This window comes from Taudactylus pleione, unplaced genomic scaffold (genome assembly GCF_031769625.1).
Source record: "Taudactylus pleione unplaced genomic scaffold, aTauple2 ptg001774l, whole genome shotgun sequence".
Classification (NCBI taxonomy): domain Eukaryota; kingdom Metazoa; phylum Chordata; class Amphibia; order Anura; family Myobatrachidae; genus Taudactylus; species Taudactylus pleione.
This window is the reverse complement of record NW_028286171.1, coordinates 439370-460634: the sequence shown is the minus strand read 5'-3', so window position 1 is coordinate 460634 and position 21265 is coordinate 439370. Positions and strand designations below refer to the sequence as shown.

At 42.4% G+C, this 21265-nt stretch overlaps 1 protein-coding gene across 1 annotated transcript in view; it reads left to right on the top strand.

The window, feature by feature from the left end:
* The window catches only part of LOC148439462 (partitioning defective 3 homolog B-like), a gene marked incomplete at its 3' end in the record, with an annotated part of 417659 nt that overhangs the window by 70747 nt on the left and 325647 nt on the right, over nucleotides 1-21265 (top strand). The window contains exons 4-5 of the mRNA XM_088464716.1: nucleotides 7909-7976; nucleotides 15595-15681. Of these exons, the coding sequence (XP_088320842.1) occupies nucleotides 7909-7976; nucleotides 15595-15681 (155 nt within the window). The remainder of the gene's footprint in view (nucleotides 1-7908; nucleotides 7977-15594; nucleotides 15682-21265) is intronic.

Genomic DNA, 21265 nt, shown 5'->3' with positions numbered 1-21265 from the left:
GCACTGATTAATAGCACTTGCCCGGCGTAGAGCCTTTGATTTTCTAAGGTTTCAGGAAGCTGTACCCCACTGAGAGGGCTGATTCATATCTTCAAAAACACTACCTGACTCCTCTGTAACAATACAACATTTACATTTTAGCTTGTTAACCCCTTAGGGATACAATCCCTGTTATCTTTCTGTGTTACATGAGCAGCGGCTGGATGTGTAAGCAGCGATCCCTCTCTTCTGTCTCCTCTTGGGGGCAATGGGCCTGATTCAGAGCCGGACGCTATTTGCGGACGGTCGTTCAGGAAAAAAGGGTGGCTATTCAAATGAACCGTTCGCTCTTTGCGGTCTGTTGACGCCTCCATGTCTGAACGAGCTAACAAAACGCTGTCGTTTTTTGGATAACTACGCCCCCTGGCCGCTCGCATCCTACGTCATGTCCGCTATTTATTAGATTCATCGAGTACATCGACCAGCGTATGAACTGCTCGCTATTCTTGTGGTCGCTTTTTCCTACCGCAATCTTGCGAGCAGTTCTGACTATAAAATAACCCAGTGACGTGGTTAATGACGCTACTGTATTAATTATGCACACCCATAAAACGCCCGTTTTGACCTTTAAGCACGCCTGCGTTCTGATCTCCACTCCCCGTTTTCAAGCACCTTCCCCTGTTACCACCCACATACGCCTCCTCCTGTCACTCAAAATAGCAGGCAATCGCTATTTAGCGAACAAACGATTTTCAGCCGCACTGACTGGTTCGCGCATGCGTATTAAAATCCGTACGCATGCGCAGTTCGGCAAACATCGCTCGGAACGAACGAGCGGCCGCTTACGAGCGGCTCTGAATCAGGCCCAATGTACCAAGCCTTGGAGAGGGAGAAAGTACCAACCAATCAGCTCCTGCCATTTTTCAAGCACAGCCTATAATGTGACATTGATTGATTGGTACTTTATCTGTCTCCAAGGTTTCATACATCTGTACCAAAGTTGAAAATGACAGAAATTGATTGGTTGCTATTTTATCTATTTCCAAGATTTGATACATTTCCCCCTGAAATGCTTTTGTCATAGGTGCTGGCGGGGTTAATGTACACTGTACATGTAGGTACGGCTTCCAGACTGTTGATTTGCTTTCAGAAGTGCATTAATTAGAATAACAATCTCGGTATTCATTTTTCGCCATTAGTGACGCCATTCGCTATACTGTTTAACGCTACAACGGGGGGGGGGTAATCTGTATATCAGCAGAGCTGCATCCCCTTCACATCTATTGGGCCCCATACATATGCGACGGATTGCCGCGATCCTACGATGCTGCAACCCGGCATCGCAGGATCGCAGAACTCCAAGATGTTGGATATCGCCGATTTGACGATCGCGATCAAAAATGATCGCAATTGTCAAATCGCAGACATTTAACATGTCAAATGTCTGCGATCTGGCGACGGATCGCTGAACATCGATGGTGGGTGATCGGAAATTTCTGATGGCTATCGGAAATTTCCAATTGCAGCCCTGCATCGCGGCGATCCATCGCAGATGTATGGGCACCTTAAGGAGAAACTGTGGGTATCCTGCACAGGAATAGATTAATAAATGTAAGTCAGTGTAATAATGTGGTAACCAACTTATAGATCTACAGTATAATGAAGAGCTGTTAGTAGCTGGCAGTGGGTACAGTTGGTGATGTTACCCTGTGTTACCAGCAGTAGATGCTGGAAAAGTCTTAATGCAAACGAGAGGATTGCAGCAGACACAAAGAGGGCAGCGTTAGTGGGGGCAGCGTTAGTGGGGGCATTGTGATGCTGACAGGCCCTTACTGTATGGCGAGCTCAGAGAACGAGCAGGGTAACCTCAGGAAAATGACCTGCCTGGGAGATGGACAGTCCTTGTGCACTATACATACATATACCTCAGGCCATGGGTCCTATCTCCACCAGAGTATTACAGTATACTGTATAAAGATTGTATGTTCTCCATATGTCTAGCTCCGGGTGTTTTGTGTTTCTTTCCACAGACCACAAACACACTGGCAGATTAATGTGCGGGGAGGTAGTTAATTAGCTGTAAGTCGTTATGTCGACCAGGGAATGCTGACATGATACTGTAGTAATGCTATTTAAGGCATTTCAACCTTATTGACACAACTTTAAACATGATGGTAAAGCATCGGCATTCTCTGTCTGACATTACGATGTCGACGTTCTGGCTATTGACACATCATACGGAAGCCTCGGCAGTTATGTGGACATATGAGAACATTCTTTGTACGGAGTCGGTATGATTTACCGCCAGACGCCTGTCTGGCGGTTGGAATCCCGACAGCGCCTGCCAGACAAGGGTAAAAATCCTGATCGTCCATAACCCTCCCATAGGGGTGCCTAACCCTAACCTTCCCCCAGTGCCTAACCCTAATCACCCCTTCCCCGCCGCCTAAACCTAAGTACTCCGGGGGTGCCTAACCCTAAGTTCCCCCCTAAGCCCCCCCCCTTCCCTGTCCGCGGCTATCGGCGCCCAGCGTCCCTTCGATCAGGATGAAAATGACAGGCGTCTAGATATAGACGCCTGTCATCTAACCCTCGCCGGGATTAAGCAGTTGGGAAGTCAGCTGTCGGGAATAGGTCCGCCGGCTTCCCGTCTGCATACCCCTTGTACGGCGTGTAAATAACAAGGGAAAGGGGATGACGTCGCACAATCAAACAGGTATATATATATATATATTCACAAAAATGTCAATGCTAATGATAACCTATTAAAGCCACTATTCCCTAAGAGTCAGAGAGGGAAAATTCTGTATACATTAGAAATGTGATGGGTAGTGGAGGTGCTCACTAGAGTTCAATACAACACTAGGAATGAAGAGAAAGAAAGAAAAACTCAGAGAGCAGTTACCCTTGGAAACAAAAGCCTGACAGGGACGTTGCTCAAGTTTTCGTTTCTGCTGGCAGGTGTCTTACTATTAAAGGATTGGTTAACCTCGCGCTCTCTATGTTTGGGCAGCAAATATGGCGAAAAAGGATACCCAAGTCCTCAAATAATCATACGAAAGGTTCTATAGAAATGACAAATTGCGCCTGTAAATTAGTAATGTAGACAGTGTTGTCCTAGTAATATAAGAGGGAGATTGGGAAGTAAGCCTCAAAAACTAGAATAATGCTTAATTTGCGTTTGAACTGGAAATCCTAATATAAGTGTCTCCGTGCAAAAATGACAAATGAAGATATGGTAAATTCAACCAAAAACTTTACTACTAATATTCACAAACTATGCTAATGTTTAGAGATGTTTCTGGGAAAATATTGTTTGCCAGAAAATGAAAGGAAAAAATATATAAATATGTTGTAATAAACAAAAATCAATCAGAATAAAAATATCTTTTATATACCAAAGATATGTCAATTAAAGAAACAAATAGTAGTTTTATTTCTCTTGGGTAACAGTCCTGATCATATGAAATTTGTGCAAGAAGGGTACTGTTAGAGAGTGGCGTCCCACTACTCTAATACAGAAAAAGATGTCCTTGTTGTTTGGCAGAAGTAGCGCTACAAAATAGTTCTACAGTATGCAGTACAAAGTCTATGTCTAATAAAGTTTTAAATCATTAAGCTCTGTATTACACACTGACTGTGAAATTGCACACTTGCGCCAATGTAAGTACTGTCGGCACTGTCCCAGACTTAGACATTGTAGTGATTTCATTACTTAAGGAACTACTGTAGTTATGGGATGAGGCGTTGGCCTAGGGGGCTAATGCCTAGTCTCACTACTTCTCCCATCTTCTTGTACCGTGGGTTCGAGACCTTGAAAATATAGTTTTTGTTTTTTTAAATCTTCACTTATTCAGTATTCAATACCTGGCATTTCTCATGCTACTTTATGCCACTGTGTGCTCAAGAAAGGGGTGTATGGCGCTCCAATACAGTACCCATGTACTTTAGCACGAAGCTAGTCGCACTACAGTATGGCGTTTCAAGTCTGTCTACTGCGCATGCCCAGTGGGTCGGGAGTCAAACACAGCGAAAGTGGGATGTCTGTATTACAGTACATACTGACTGTGCGTTTAAAGCGCAAAATTGCGTCATTGTCGGTGCTGTCCCAGACTTGGACACTATAGTGATGTCTCATGACCAGTAACTGGTAGTGGGCTCTGTTTGAGAGAGAAGTCTCTGCATTACATACTGACTGTGCGTTTAAAGCGCAAACTTGCGTCGATGTCTGCACGGTTGGCGCTGTGGTGGCTGTCAGCCAGCTCCGAGGGATTACAAATTGGATCTCTGGCGCATGCCCAGTGGAGGGGTTGCAATGGGATTTCTGGCACATGCCCAGTGGAGGGGTTGCAATGGGATTTCTGGCACATGCCCAGTGGAGGGGTTGCAATGGGATTTCTGGCACATGCCCAGTGGAGGGGTTGCAATGGGATTTCTGGCACATGTCCAGTGGAGCCAAGCCATGTAGTGCTACAGTATGCCATAACATATGGAAGATCACAGCACTGCGCATGCCCAGTGGGTCGGGAGTCAAATGCAGCGAAAGTGCGATGTCTGTATTACAGTACATACTTTAGAGCGCAAACTTGCGTCAATGTCGGCGCTGTCCCAGATTTGGACACTATAGTGATTTCTCATGACCAGTAACTTGTAGTACAGACTTTTGTGGATCTAGTTATATTATCTACATTTCAAGGGTAATAGATCCCTATTTACATCTTTTATATTTCGGTATATATATGTCTGTCTGTCTTGTTCTGTCTGATACCAGGTGGCATCTATTTTATAAGATAGAATAAAAGTTACATTTTATATTCTATTCTTTTCATTTATGAACCAAACAGGGTTTTTCTTTCTTTCTCTTCATTCTTTGTACAGCATCTGATTCGTATGTTGCAGTGATACAAATAAAGATATTTACACCTTTCCACGTTTCAACATTTTTGACCGGAAAATAGACGACACCCTTGTTCCGACCACTTAATGTCCCAAACACTCATTTTCTTATAGGCCGCACCGCTGTGGGCAGGTCTGTTAGAAATTACCTTACCAGCTACAACGCCACAAGCAAAGGGTTCGTTCTGTAAATTAAACCAGTACTTTGATAAATCGTTTTTGGCAAATTGTGTTTTTTCTTACGTGTTATTTCATGGTTTATTCCACACGGTATTAATGGCACATTGTCTGGCTGTCTCTGTTACTATATTCCATGTTTCTAGCTCTCTAATAGGTCTCACAGTCGCTCTCCCCACAGGAATAACTTCAGTTCTCAAACCTGTGGAGTCTCCAGCACAAAGTAACCCGTGACGGGTTTATCACCATGATCTAAGCCAAGAACTTGACTAGTAAAGCTGCCCGCATCACCCTTCACCCACCAAACAGTCCAATTATTGTTTTTCTCTCAATCTTTAAATCATCCACTAATACAGAAATAATATAATACATCAAGCTAAATTAATGGAAAAGATGTCCAGGCATGCATGGCGAAGACATAACGTTCATGTGATATATTAGGTCTATTAAGTCATTTTCCATCTACCGCATTTTGCTCTAAATCACCGTAAAAATATTTCACATCATATTTTTCTGCAAATGACTTAAATGGTAGATGGTAAAAAATACCTTGTGTTTTTTTTGTTTGTTTTCTGTTTTTTGAAGACCAGAGATGTAGCTTCATGACTTTCCTCTTAGCCATTCAATTTAGCCAGTTATGTTCATTATTTGGTAGATAACAGCTGTAGTGTTTCTGCATTATTCCCTGTCAGTATATTGTCTCTGAGAGGGCAATGTGCGAGCTCAGTGTAAGAGGCCTCTCACATGTACATGTTATAGTATTCCGCTCCTCAGCAGTACAATGAGTAACACAAAGCTACTTCATGTGATTACACCTGGGATCAATAATTATCCATTAACACCAAGAAAGCCGATTGTGCTTTCACCCTTCAATACATATTGTGCGTATACAGTAATCGTGCATATACTGTATATAGAAATGTGTCATTTTTAACAGTACATTAGGATATTTGCACTGACGTTGGAGAGGAAGCTGTGACGGGCAGGCAGATTCAGGCCGTAGCTGTGACGGGCAGGCAGCTTCAGGCCGTAGCTGTGACGGGCAGGCAGGTTCAGGCCGTAGCTGTGACGGGCAGGCAGGTTCAGGCAGTAGCTGTGACGGGCAGGCAGGTTCAGGCCGTAGCTGTGACGGGCAGGCAGATTCAGGCCGTAGCTGTGACGGGCAGGCAGATTCAGGCCGTAGTTCTTACTGAGAGTTTATTTTTATTCACTACAAATGGGAAGCTATGAAACCTTGGGAGAGGGTACAGCGGAGTACACAAAGTGTTGGATTTTGGTAGCATGCCACAAGGCACATGGATGCGTTCGCACTGCGTGTGCGGTGTGTAGCGTGCGATAAGGTACTTGAAATTGTCGACACTGTTTGAACTCAGTAAGGACGCGGCCCAGTATAGTTGGTTACCACCATAAAATCAACAGAGTACTTACCTGCTATGAGGAAATGTGGGTAAGCCTTTAAAATGATTGCCACTTTAAAAATACCGGGAGACTCGCATAAATCCCGGCAGCGGCTGAAGATCGGAACCTATTACATTTACCCCAGTAAATTTACCCTTTGGCCTCCAACCAGCTCTCTGTCCTTCTCCAGTGCCTCCAGTCACTGCGCTCAGTACTAGTTTATTGTAGGAAGGTGCTGAATATAACACACCAATCACTTGCGCTTCCTCATACAATCATTGTGCGAAGAGCGTGATAACTACTGCGCATTGTGAGGAATGCGAGCAGAAGAGGGACACAGAATATGTCCCACTCCTGCCCCTTCTACACCGAAGGTGTCAAGTCACCATTGTCCTATTACCATGATGGCAGGAGGAAGAGCCGGTGATTGGTTAGTGAGTGTCGTCCTGCACTCAGCTGCTAAGGTCGCCCCATGGGAGGTGTTACAAGGGTCTCATTGTGGAGCCTACAGTAAGTATAGATAGTCTCCTGTACCACCAATGAGGACTCTCATCTCCCGTCCTGTGCACATGTATGACGGGAGACAGTAGATCCTCATCTGGATAAATGCACAGACTTTATTTTTCTGTATACTCTCATTATACAGGAGCATTATGTTATTACTCCTGTCCTCCCAAAGCAGGATAGAGCGACGCCTCAGCTGCTAATTTACAAGTGTGGTTCTTAATTTTTTTGACAAATATATGAGGCTCATGGTACAAGATTTTAATCCGTGGTCTATTATTCTTTTTTTTTTTTTTTTTCAATATTGCTCTTTTATTTTGCCTACTCAATCCATTTCCTCTATTACTACTTATAATTATGGGCTAGTATCCACTATCCACCTGTGAGTTGTGACGTGTAGATTGTTTGAGCTCCATGTGTACAGTATTTGCAGAAGATTATACAATCTAGAGTATTTGCACTTTATTATAAATGGGTTGTACTTTCCTAATCTTAATGTAACTAGTGTATATGACAGTCACTTCTGTAACATCATTTGGGTTGTGTTTTCCTAATCACAATGTAACTAGTGTATATGACAGTTACTTCTGTAACATCATTCGGGTTGTGTTCTCCTAATCACAATGTAACTAGTGTATATGACAGTCACTTTTGTAACATCATTCGGGTTGTGTTTTCCTAATCACAATGTAACTAGTGTATATGACAGTTACTTCTGTAACATCATTCGGGTTGTGTTCTCCTAATCACAATGTAACTAGTGTATATGACAGTCACTTTTGTAACATCATTCGGGTTGTGTTTTCCTAATCACAATGTAACTATTGTATATGACAGTCACTTCTGTAACATCATTCGGGTTGTATTCTCCTAATCTCAATGTAATTGGTGTATATGACAGTCCCTTCTGTAACATCATTCCTGGCTGACGTTTTATCTTGGTCTCTTTCTCAGGGTCCATCCATAGAAGAGAAGAAAAATGTCAGTTGGCAAGAAGAAAATATCCGGTGGCAGAAGTCCAGGTACATGTGCGGGTAACGCTCATTGCATCCCTGGGTGTGGTCGCTGTGTGCGCTCATTGCATCGCTGGGTGTGGTCACTGTGTGCGCTCATTGCATCGCTGGGTGTGGTCACTGTGTGCGCTCATTGCATCCCTGGGTGTGGTCGCTGTGTGCGCTCATTGCATCCCTGGGTGTGGTTGCTGTGTGTACTCCGGCACATGCCGGTGCGATCTGGTAAACGTGCGCAGACTACACGCAGCGTGTATGCAGACATCTTCCAATATTGATGGACAGGAAGTGCCGTTTGTGAGTGGTGACAGGGGGTGGTCGTGTGAACGCAGGCATGCCTGTGCATTGGGACGCCGTTTTAGTGGCATCCATAATTAAGCCATTGTGGCGACGGACGCAGTGATGAGACTCTGTGCACAGAGGAAGTTGCCAAGATCCTGCGTGAGGTCTGGTCAATCACTATTATGCAAATGTGGTCGATGGTTCTCGATGTTACCGATGTTTACGGTATCTTGCGTACTGATCAGGCTGCGAGTAAAGGGAGATGGGCGGTTTAATTTGGGGCTGGGCGTCTTCATCTTGTGCTGCGGTCTCCGTGCGGATGCATTAATTAGCATATTCTTGCAGCGGCTGGGCGCGTGCGTCTGCTATCGTGCGTTCCTTGCTGAATCAGGCCCTGAGTGCTGACTGGTGAGCAGATCATCCCACGTCAAGCCTTACAATAAGTGGTATTACACTACAGTAGTTATCATGAAGGTTAAATGGTAGTAGATAGACAAGTTTACTTGCAGTTTAGCAAAATTCACTTTACATGACTCCCAGACCTTTACTTTCCTCCATCTCACAGTGTATCTGGTTAAAACGTATCTTTAGTGGAAGGTTTTTTAACAGTTACAAACTCTTTATTATAATATATACCTCTACTATTAGTGGCATTAGTGTGTCACTGTCTGGTTTTTGGGAAATATAGTGATGTATGTATATACACTACACTTGTATATCCATCAGCTAGGGCATTCGTACATGATTGAGGGATTTATTGGGGGCAGATACAGTAAAGTAACATAGATCACATGATGGAAGCCAATTTATCAGGGGCAGATGCAATGTAAGACCTCTCCTTATTAGCACAGGTTGGTGCACGGTTACCTTATAGTGGGGTAGCCTTGGAGGGGGAGAAAGTGCCAACCAATCAGCTCCTGTCATTTTTTAAACACAGCCTGGACACTGACAGGAGCTGATTGGTTGGTATTTTATTTCTCTCCACTTTATCTCTCTTCAAGGCTTAGTACATCTCCTCCAGTACCTCTGTACAGTGGACGGGACTGTGTATATTAGTAATCTATAAATGTGTGTGTATACTCGTATATTTATGTGAAATATTTCCCCATTGATGGGATCCATCCCAAATTGGGAAATGTAAGGATTATAGATAGATGGTACTGGCAGTTTGGGGAGCCCCTAGCTGCGGCTCGTTACCTAAGTGATAGAGTAGAGAGGGTGCTATGTCCCTTATCAGAACTCCAGTCATAGGAAGAGGTGTCCACAGAACATTTGCTGGTGAGTGTAGTTACTTTCACATTAGACGACTGATTAGGGAGGAAGGAAGAGACCTAGGATTATTGTTACCAGACCACAGCTGCACAAATGGATATTTGTTAAAATGGTCTAAAATGCTAAATGAGGCGTAGTCACCGTATGGCTTTCCAGCCAAAGGCCAGCAGGAAATGCCGGGGCTGGAATAAAGCAGCCGCAGCGCTGCCTGGCATTGCCTAACTCTATATTATCTTTTGTAAACTTCAGAATGTTTCATGATAGTCACTCTGCATACATGGCTTATGGTATTAATATTATTAGCATTATTATTATTTTTAGCATTATTATTGTTATTCGCATCATTATTATTAGAATTATTATTTTTAGCATTATTATTTTTAGTATTGTTATTAGCATCAGTATTATTTTTAGCAACATTATCATTTTTAGCAATATTATTATTTTTAGAATTATTATTGTTGTTAGCATCATTATTATTATCATTATTGTTAGCATTATTATTATTTTTAGCATTATTATTGCTATTAGCATAATTATTGCTATTAGCATTATTATTATTAGAATTATTATTTTTAGCATTATTATTCTTTTTAAGCATTATTATTGCTCTTAGCAATATTATTATCATCAGAATTAGAATTATTATTTTTGGCATTATTATTATTTTTAAGCATTATTATTATTGCTATTTGCATTATCATTATTAGAATTATTATTTTTAGCATTATTATTTTTAGTATTGTTATTAGCATCAGTATTATTTTTAGCAACATTATTACTTTTAGCAATATTATTATTTTCAGAATTATTGTTATTAGCATCATTATTATTATCATTATTGTTAGCATTATTATTATTTTTAGCATTATTATTGCTATTAGCACAATTATTGCTATTAGCATTATTATTATTAGATTTATTATTTTTAAGCATTATTATTGCTATTAGCATTATTATTGCTCTTAGCATTATTATTATCATCAGAATTAGAATTATTATTTTTGGCATTATTATTATTTTTAAGCATTATTATTATTGCTATTTTCATTATTATTATTATTAGAATTATTATTTTTAGCATTATTATTTTTAAGCATTATTATTATTAGAATTAGAATTATTATTTTTAGCATTATTATTTTTAGTATTATTATTGTTGTTATTAGCAGCCTTATTTTTATCATTATTACTGCATTTCATCTGTAAAGGAAAGTTTTATCTTCACAAATCAGGTTTTAGAATGCAGAAGTACAGCCAGCCGGGTTCCTCACGCCCTCATAGAAAGAACCATTAGTTATAGGGAGCTGATATTTAGAATTTATTGTTGCAAAGGGCAGAGAACTGTCACTCTGTGTGTGAAGGTCATAACAGCGAGGCCGGGAGGATTTCAGAATATAGAACTTTTAATACTCTCTCAGTTTTCAGAAATCAGGCAGCTTATCTGTAATACAAGGTTTGTATGTCACAGAGCTACAAATAATATCACAGTCCTTCAGATTGTTAGAATAAATCCAAGAACAGGCTCACCTGTGACTGGTGCTGTATGAGTATTCCAGGATGCATGTGACTGGTGCTGTATTAGTATTCCAGGCTCACCTGTGACTGGTGCTGTATGAGTATTCCAGGACGCATGTGACTGGTGCTGTATTAGTATTCCAGGCTCACCTGTGACTGATGCTGTATGAGTATTCCAGGCTTACCTGTGACTGGTGCTGTAGGAGTATTCCAGGCTCACCTGTGACTGGTGCTGTATGAGTATTCCAGACTCACCTGTGACTGGTGCTGTATGAGTATTCCAGGACACCTGTGACTGGTGCTGTAGGAGTATTCCAGGCTCACCTGTGACTGGTGCTGTATGAGTATTCCAGACTCACCTGTGACTGGTGCTGTATGAGTATTCCAGGACACCTGTGACTGGGGCTGCATGAGTATTCCAGGCTCACCTGTGACTGGGGCTGTATGAGTATTCCAGGACGCATGTGACTGGTGCTGTATTAGTATTCCAGGCTCACCTGTGACTGATGCTGTATGAGTATTCCAGGCTTACCTGTGACTGGTGCTGTAGGAGTATTCCAGGCTCACCTGTGACTGGTGCTGTATGAGTATTCCAGACTCACCTGTGACTGGTGCTGTATGAGTATTCCAGGCTTACCTGTGACTGGTGCTGTAGGAGTATTCCAGGCTCACCTGTGACTGGTGCTGTATGAGTACTCCAGACTCACCTGTGACTGGTGCTGTATGAGTATTCCAGGACACCTGTGACTGGGGCTGCATGAGTATTCCAGGCTCACCTGTGACTGGGGCTGTAGGAGTATTCCAGACTCACCTGTGACTGGTGCTGTAGGAGTATTCCAGGCTCACCTGTGACTGGGGCTGTAGGAGTATTCCAGACTCACCTGTGACTGGTGCTGTAGGAGTATTCCAGGACGCATGTGACTGGGGCTGTAGGAGTATTCCAGACTCACCTGTGACTGGTGCTGTAGGAGTATTCCAGACTCACCTGTGACTGGTGCTGTAGGAGTATTCCAGGCACACCTGTGACTGGGGCTGTAGGAGTATTCCAGGACTCCATGAAATGTACCTACTGAAATAGATATTGTTCCCTTGCCAACAAAAAGTTCCGCAAGCACTTCGCATGTCAAGGTGTAGCTACCATTACTATTATAATGATATTTAGTCCAGTAACATCTGTCTGCTATATCCCTAATACTGTTTGTGCTGTGATCAACAATTCAATTAATGAAAGTTCATAAAGGTCAAATATATACCCATGTAAACAACATAAAATGTACAGCGGCAGCTGCCTGATGTTTGACAGAGAATTATAAATGGGAAAAAAACAAACAAACATAAAATAAATAAATAAAAAATATATATTTCCTGATTTTCTTTATTTTTTTATTGTTATCATATTAATCTGTCTTCCAATCTTATTCTCCTTTCTGTGCTTTAGAACTGATGGACAGGGGTTTACAGGCTTATAATCATCTTGTTTAATGTCAATAATTAGGCATCAGCTTTAATTTGATTCTGTAGAGGGGTTTAGTTTCCACAAAAAAGCTTCTTATTACTGGAATTATTGTGCATGTGGCCGGTCTGGTCATGTTGTCCAAACAATAGTTGTGATAGATTGCGAGTGTGCACATATGTAATAAATATTTCTGTTTGTTACAACGCCCGTTGTCTGGTCCGTCGCACAAAGACACCAGTGATATCATACAGCTGATTACTTGAGTGTTACGTGACAGCATTAATAGAATGAGAGATTTGTTTTGCACAAGGAGGTCGCGGAAATTGTGCCTCTACATACATAGAACATGAACTAACTCCTGGGTAACAGCAGTCAATCAAACGCGTGCTGTCCAAGTATCTGTCAGAGACTATGATTTGGGGAAATCTGCGCGGCTGTTGGATAAACATTTTTGCTGTTTGCGTGTGCAGAATTATATGAGGCTGTACTCAGCATATAAACTCACTAACGTGTATTATCGTGTTACCATATAACAACCTTCTTAAATACAATGTAACTTAACTTCTAAAATAAAGACACTGGCCCTCATTCAGAGCCGTTCGCTATTTGCGGTCGTTCGTTCAAAAACAAGGGGTGGCTATTCAAATGATCCGTTCGCACATTGCAGTCTGTTCACACCTCTAAGTCTGAACGAGCGAGCAAAACATACGCTCTTTTATTTCTTAAAAACGCCCCCTGGCCGCTCGCACCATACGTCATGTCCGCTATTTATTAGATTAATCGAGTACATCGAACAGCGTATGAACTGCTCACTATTCTTGTGGTTGGTTTTTTCAACCGCTATTTTGCGAGCAGTTCTGAGTTAAAAAAAAACAAGTGACGTGGTCATTGACGCTGCTATATTAATTATGCACACCCATAAAACGCCCGTTTTGACCTTTAAGCACGCCTGCGAACGGATCTCCACTCCCCGTTTTCAAGCACCTTCCCCTGTTACCACCCACATACGCCTCATTCTGTCACTCAAAATAGCAGGCACTCGCTATATTGCGTACAAATGATTTTCGGCCGCACTGACTGGTTCGTGCATGCGTACTAAAAACCGTACGCATGCGCAGATGTGCGAACATCGCTCGGAACGAGCGTACTGCCGCTAGCGAGTGACTCTGAATGAGGGCCACAGACAACAGTGTTGGCGTTTAAATATTTTGTCAATTTATTTTTGAGAAGTCATTACAATTTTAGACTAAAAGTTAATACTAATAATGGTGACGACACAAAGAGAACGCACAGGACAATAACATCCAAACAGCTCAATAAAAACACACACACAAGCCAGGCATTGGTGATCAACTCTCCTTTACCTTCAACCACCGGTCCAGGTGGTATAACCATTTCCTGTCCAGGACAATTGGCTGTCGCTTTACTCCACTTTAATGAGAGCGCACCCACTAAGCCTAACTATTAACATAAAGTAACTCCAAGTGTCGTTCACACAACCAACCATGAGATAGTCAACAAACAAAAACAAAAATGGGACGGAGGGTGGGAAAAACTGGCACAAAGAGGCAGATAATAAATACCCCTAGACCACTCCCCATGAACATTCATTGGCTGCATAAGACCAGCTAAACTTAAAGGGGCAATATCCAACACGCTATTAAACTGGCAACACTCAAATCACTTGTGATTTAATGTCCCTCATGCTTAATGTCAGGCTTTGGGCTTACTTCTGTTGTGCTTTACAATTGAGAGCACAAAATAAAGTGAAACTGGGCAATAACAGACAAGGAGGAAAGAGGGCCCTGCTCGCAGGCTTAATCTGTGTACACGCTAGAGACGATGCACGCTAGAGACGATGCGCGCTAGACGATGTACACACACTAGACTATAGTCTAATTGAATTCCGACCTTGTTGTAATCTGTGAAATATAAAAATGATCCCAACCACTTCCTCAGTGAAGTGGATGGGAACAGTCTGTGATGACATCATAATGCGCTGCGGGGATACAGTGGCGTCCGTTGCAGCGCACCACACCCCCTCTGCATCTCATTGAGGCCAGTGTGGGTGGGTAAGTGTGAGATCGGGATGTACTAACACTAAAATGCAACCTCCGAAAACTGCGTTTTGATTGCGATCCCCATATGTATCAAGCTCCAGACAGCGAAACTTTCCACCCGGCGTCCCTCGCAGCTCACCTATACATTGCTTGACTGTTGCGCATGTGCAGAAGGACTCCTAGGTCATGAACCCGGAAGTCCTTACACCGCAACGGACAGCTCTTATCGGAAGAGCTAACCTTTGTGGTTTTATTCACCAAACGCCATACATACAGTGCAAATAAATGCCGCTATGCATACAGTGCTAATAATGTCGCTATGCATACAGTGCTAATAATGCCGCTATGCATACGGTAAGTGGCGGGATGTAACGCTTGCAAAATGAGGCGCATGATATACCCCTCCCTGGGTGAGTTCTGATGCCATCATCTTATATTGCTGTAATTATAAGGAATAACAGTAAATTATTCGGGATATTAGAAATCATTTACTACGATATTATCTGTGTATTATATGACTTATATGGTAATGGAACGTTCTAGCCTAGTATCCTTATAATGTGCTGTAACTAAACATAGCTGTGACGGTAACCAAACCTTTCCCTTGTGTGGAATAATTGACATTCTGCTCACATGGCGACTGACTGAGCGCGCTCGCTCGCTCCACAACATATTCTATATTAAGGCCTCAAATGAAGTGACATTAATAGCGTCTTCTGAGCGCACAAGCGTATTGACCTGACCTCCTCCTGCAGCAAGAGGCTGCTGCCCTTTCCGGCAGTGAAGGGGTGAATAATGAATGCCTCCATCAGCTGCCACTGCGAATGGTGATCTAACGTTGGCCAAGCATGCCGGCGTCTTCATTATATAGAAATTGTCCTTCCAGTCCCTTTGTTCAATGAGATCTATTAGTTTTGCTGCAATGAACGGTCAGGTAATAGCATTATCCTCAGGAAGGCGCTAACTGCCGCTCTCATGTCTAATGGCCGCTCTCAGCTGCTCCTATCTCACCAACAACCTCTGTTCTCTCTTTATGTTACAGCGACCTGACGAGAACGATGGAGCTCTCTGGGGACGGAGGGCCGCTGGGCATCCACGTGGTGCCTCTCTATTCCTCGCTCAGCGGACGGTAAGTATTTCTATGACAGCGCAGTCAGCGCAAAGGAAATGTACAAATAAAATTAATAATAAATACACATTGGAGTTGTCCGTATTGTTGGCTGAGCCTGTCCTGAATGCAGCGTATCTGTACATAGAAACCAGTGCAGTGGTATTTACTAAGCGCTGACGCATAGGAATTTACTTGGCGGCTTTCTCTTGTGTAAGTCCACACAATTATCATCATTATCCGTGTTTGCAACATGACAAAAGAAACTGATGTGTAATAAATAACACACAAAAAATCCCCCAATTCATACATGGACACAGAGAAAGGGGCACAGGAGGCTGGTGGAGAAGGTGCGGACATGAGGTGGGAGAGTGAGGCAATAGGCCATAGTGGTTATAATTCTATATAAAGGTGGTAAGCGGAGACAGGGGGGTGAGGCGCAGACCTGTGATGTCACACCGGGTTAGCGACAGAAGAGCTTCTCAATCTACAAAGGACCTATTAGTGCTGTTATACTGGGAGACCGGTTGCTCCTCAAGGTCTCCTTGGTTTTAAAGTAAAATAATCATTAAAAAAAAGTTAAGGAAGCAACAAGCAGCTGTGTAGTGTAGCTGTGTAGTAGTGTAGTGTTGTAGTGTAGCTGTGTAGAGCTGTGTAGTGTATCTGTGTAGTACTGTAGTGTAGCAGTGTAGCTGTGTAGGGTAGCAGTGTAGTAGTGTAGCTGTGTAGTCTAGTGTAGCTGTGTAGTGTAGTAGTGTAGCTGTATAGTAGTGTAGCTGTGTAGTGTAGCTGCGCGGCGTAGCTGTGTAGTGTAGCTGTGTAGTAGTGTAGCTGTGTAGAGCTGTGTAGTGTATCTGTGTAGTAGTGTAGCTGTGTAGTGTAGTAGTGTAGCTGTGTAGTAGTGTAGCTGTGTAGTGTAGCTGCGTGGCGTAGCTGTGTAGTGTAGCTGTGTAGTAGTGTAGCTGTGTAGAGCTGTGCAGTGTATCTGTGTAGTACTGTAGTGTAGCAGTGTAGCTGTGTAGGGTAGCAGTGTAGTAGTGTAGCTGTGTAATGTAGCTGTGTAGTAGTGTAGCTGCGTAGTGTAGCTGCGCAGCGTAGCTGTGTAGTGTAGCTGTGTAGTAGTGTAGCTGTGTAGAGCTGTGTAGTACTGTAGTGTAGCAGTGTAGCTGTGTAGGGTAGTAGTGTAGCTGTGTAGTGTAGCTGTGTAGTCTAGAGTAGCTGTGTAGTGTAGCTGTGTAGTCTAGAGTAGCTGTGTAGTGTAGTAGTGTAGCTGTGTAGTGTAGCTGTGTAGTAGTGTAGCTGTGTTTAGTGTAGCCTTTTAGTGTACTAGTGTAGTATTGTAGCTGTGTAGTGTAATGTAGCTGTGTAGTGTAGCTGTGTAGTAGTGTAGCTGTGTAGTGTAGTGTAGCTGTGTTTAGTGTAGCCTTTTAGTGTAGCAGTGTAGTATTGTAGCTGTGTAGTGTAATGTAGGAGTGTAGTGTAGCAGTGTAATGTAGTAGTGTAGCTGTGTAGTGTAGTGTAGCTGTGTTTAGTGTAGCCTTTTAGTGTAGCAGTGTAGTATTGTAGCTGTGTAGTGTAGCTGTGTAGTAGTGTAGCTGTGTAGTAGTGTAGCTGTGTAGTGTAGTGTAGCTGTGTTTAGTGTAGCCTTTTAGTGTAGCAGTGTAGTGTAGCTGTGTAGTAGTGTAGCTGTGTAGTGTAGTGTAGCTGTGTTTAGTGTAGCCTTTTAGTGTAGCAGTGTAGTATTGTAGCTGTGTAGTGTAGTATTGTAGCTGTGTAGTGTAGCAGTGTAGCTGTGTAGTGTAGTATTGTAGCTGTGTAGTGTAATGTAACAGTGTAGCAGTGTTGTGTAGCAGTGTAGTGTAGTATTGTAGCTGTGTAGTGTAATGTAGCAGTGTTGTGTAGCAGTGTAGTGTAGTATTGTAGCTGTGTAGTGTAGTGTAGCAGTGTAGTGGGGTTCATGTCACTGGCACCTGCAGGGCTGGGTGAATGATGCCCTGAGTGCCCACTCCCTCCTCAGGGTGCCCCCACCCACCAGACTGTGCTGCTTACCTTAGGCGGACAAGTGCAACATCTTCTCCTCTTTTGCCAGATTGGGATTGTGGTACTAAGCAGTGGCATCATAAATGGCACGCTCCCAGCCCATCGCCAACATGGAGGCGCAGCCGCCGGCAGCTTCACCTAATATAAATGGATGTATAAAATATTCTTCTACTAGGACTTGCTTAGTTTGTGTGATGGTGCTAGTAACCCGAGATCACCATTCAGTGCAGTCGTCATAGTTTCCCTTCTCTTCCCCACAATCCGATTATCAGAGCGGTGCAGATAAAACCTTTTGAGAGAGTTTACATTTACAAATACATTTCCAAGGTACCAGAAAATAGTCATTTACATCCCACTTTAATGTATTTACCATTATTTGACAAAGAAGCCCAGTGTTACAAATCGCCATGAGACTAACTGAATCAGCAAACATTGTGACTGACTGCGCAGAATGCATCAGGGCGGCCTGTAACATCGCCCTCCTGTTATTACCATCCCTCCTTGTATTGTGCCCTAGGCCCCTTTTGTCTCATATGGACATTGAGCATTGCAGGAGTTATTCACCCTACTTGGGGAGAGTAGTGTAAATCCTTTATATTCCTCCCTCTTTATCCCGTTCCCCAGGCCGCGTACTGCTGATCACCTCTGAGAAGTTTACTCGCTGCCAGATAAGATTTATCCTTTGTGTGACCCACAAAAATCTGTCTCCAGTTCTCATAAACAGCGTTTCCCTTCCAAACCCGCGCCGGTATTTTACTTTTTCTTACATCGGTTTATTGTTCAGTCTTTCTGTGGAAGTTACATATGAATGTCCCGCGTGTACAGTATATCGCCCCTCTAAGTGCCTTATTGCCTAGCATACTCCTGCACCTCTCACTGTACATCACTGTAGTGCAAAGTCTATGACACACCAAATCGTTCTCAGTGCTGCTGATCCGGCCAGTGTCTCCTCTGACTCTCCATTAGATGAAATAGCTGCAATAACGGTGGTGGATTTCTGTGACTCCTGAAATACCAAACCATCCTCGCGTCTATACTAACCATCCTCACATATATACTAACCATCCTCACATATATACTAACCATCCTCACGTCTATACTAACCATCCTCACATATATACTAACCATCCTCGCGTCTATACTAACCATCCTCACATATATACTAACCATCCTCACATATATACTAACAATCCTCACGTCTATACTAACCATCCTCACATATATACTAACCATCCTCGCGTCTATACTAACCATCCTCACATATATACTAACCATCCTCGCGTCTATACTAACCATCCTCACATATATACTAACCATCCTCACATATATACTAACCATCCTCACGTCTATACTAACCATCCTCGCGTCTATACTAACCATCCTCACGTCTATACCAACCATCCTCACATATATACTAACCATCCTCACGTCTATACTAACCATCCTCGCGTCTATACTAACCATCCTCACGTCTATACTAACCATCCTCACGTCTATACTAACCATCCTCACGTCTATACCAACCATCCTCACATATATACTAACCATCCTCACGTCTATACTAACCATCCTCGCGTCTATACTAACCATCCTCGCGTCTATACTAACCATCCTCGCGTCTATACTAACCTCACATATATACTAACCATCCTCACATATACAGTATATAACCATATATACTAACCATCCTCACGTCTATACCAACCATCCTCACATATATACTAACCATCCTCACGTCTATACTAACCATCCTCGCGTCTATACTAACCATCCTCGCGTCTATACTAACCATCCTCGCGTCTATACTAATCCTCACATATATACTAACCATCCTCACATATACAGTATATAACCATATATACTAACCATCCTCACGTCTATACTAACCATCCTCACGTCTATACTAACCATCCTCACGTCAATACTAACCATCCTCACGTCTATACTAACCATCCTCACGTCTATACTAACCATCCTCACATATATACTAACCATCCTCACGTCTATACTAACCATCCTCACGTATATACTAACCATCCTCGCGTATATACTAACCATCCTCACATATTTACTAACCATCCTCACATATACAGTATTCTAACCATCCTCACATATATACTAACCATCCTCACATATATACTAACCATCCTCACATATATATACTAACCATCCTCACATATATATACTAACCATCCTCACATCTATACTAACCATCCTCACGTCTATACTAACCATCCTCACGTCTATACTAACCATCCTCACATATATACTAACCATCCTCGCGTATATACTAACCATCCTCACATATACAGTATTCTAACCATCCTCACATATATACTAACCATCCTCACATATATACTAACCATCCTCACATATACAGTATACTAACCATCCTCACATATATATACTAACCATCCTCACATATATACTAACCATCCTCACATATACAGTATACTAACCATCCTCACATATATATACTAACCATCCTCACATATATACTAACCATCCTCCCGTATATACTAACTATCCTCAAATATACAGTATACTAACCATCCACACGTCTATACTAACCATCCTCGCGTATATACTAACCATCCTCACGTCTATACTAACCATCCACACGTATATACTAACCATCCTCGCGTATATACTAACCATCCTCGCGTCTATACTAACCATCCTCGCGTCTATACTAACCATCCACACGTATATATATACTAACCATCCACACGTATATACTAACCATCCACACGTATATACTAACCATCCACACGTCTATACTAACCATCCACACGTATATACTAACCATCCTCGCGTATATACTAACCATCCTCGCGTCTGTACTAACCATCCGCACGTATATACTAACCATCCTCGCGTCTATACTAACCATCCTCGCGTCTATACTAACCATCCACACGTATATACTAACCATCCTCACGTCTATACTAACCATCCTCGCGTATATACTAACCATCCTCGCGTATATACTAACCATCCTTGCGTCTATACTAACCATCCATACGTATATACTAACCATCCACACGTATATACTAACCATCCTCACATATACAGTATACTAACCATCCTCACATATATACTAACCATCCTCACATCTATACTAACCATCCTCACGTCTATACTAACCATCCTCGTGTATATACTAACCATCCACACGTATATACTAACCATCCTCACGGATATACTAACCATCCTCACGGATATACTAACCATCCTCACGGATATACTAACCATCCTCACGTCTATACTAACCATCCTCACGTCTATACTAACCATCCTCACATATACAGTATACTAACCATCCTCACATATATACTAACCATCCTCACATATACAGTATACTAACCATCCTCACGTATATACTAACCATCCACACGTATATACTAACCATCCTCACGGATATACTAACCATCCTAACGTCTATACTAACCATCCTCACGTCTATACTAACCATCCTCGTGTATATACTAACCATCCACACGTATATACTAACCATCCTCACGGATATACTAACCATCCTCACGGATATACTAACCATCCTCAC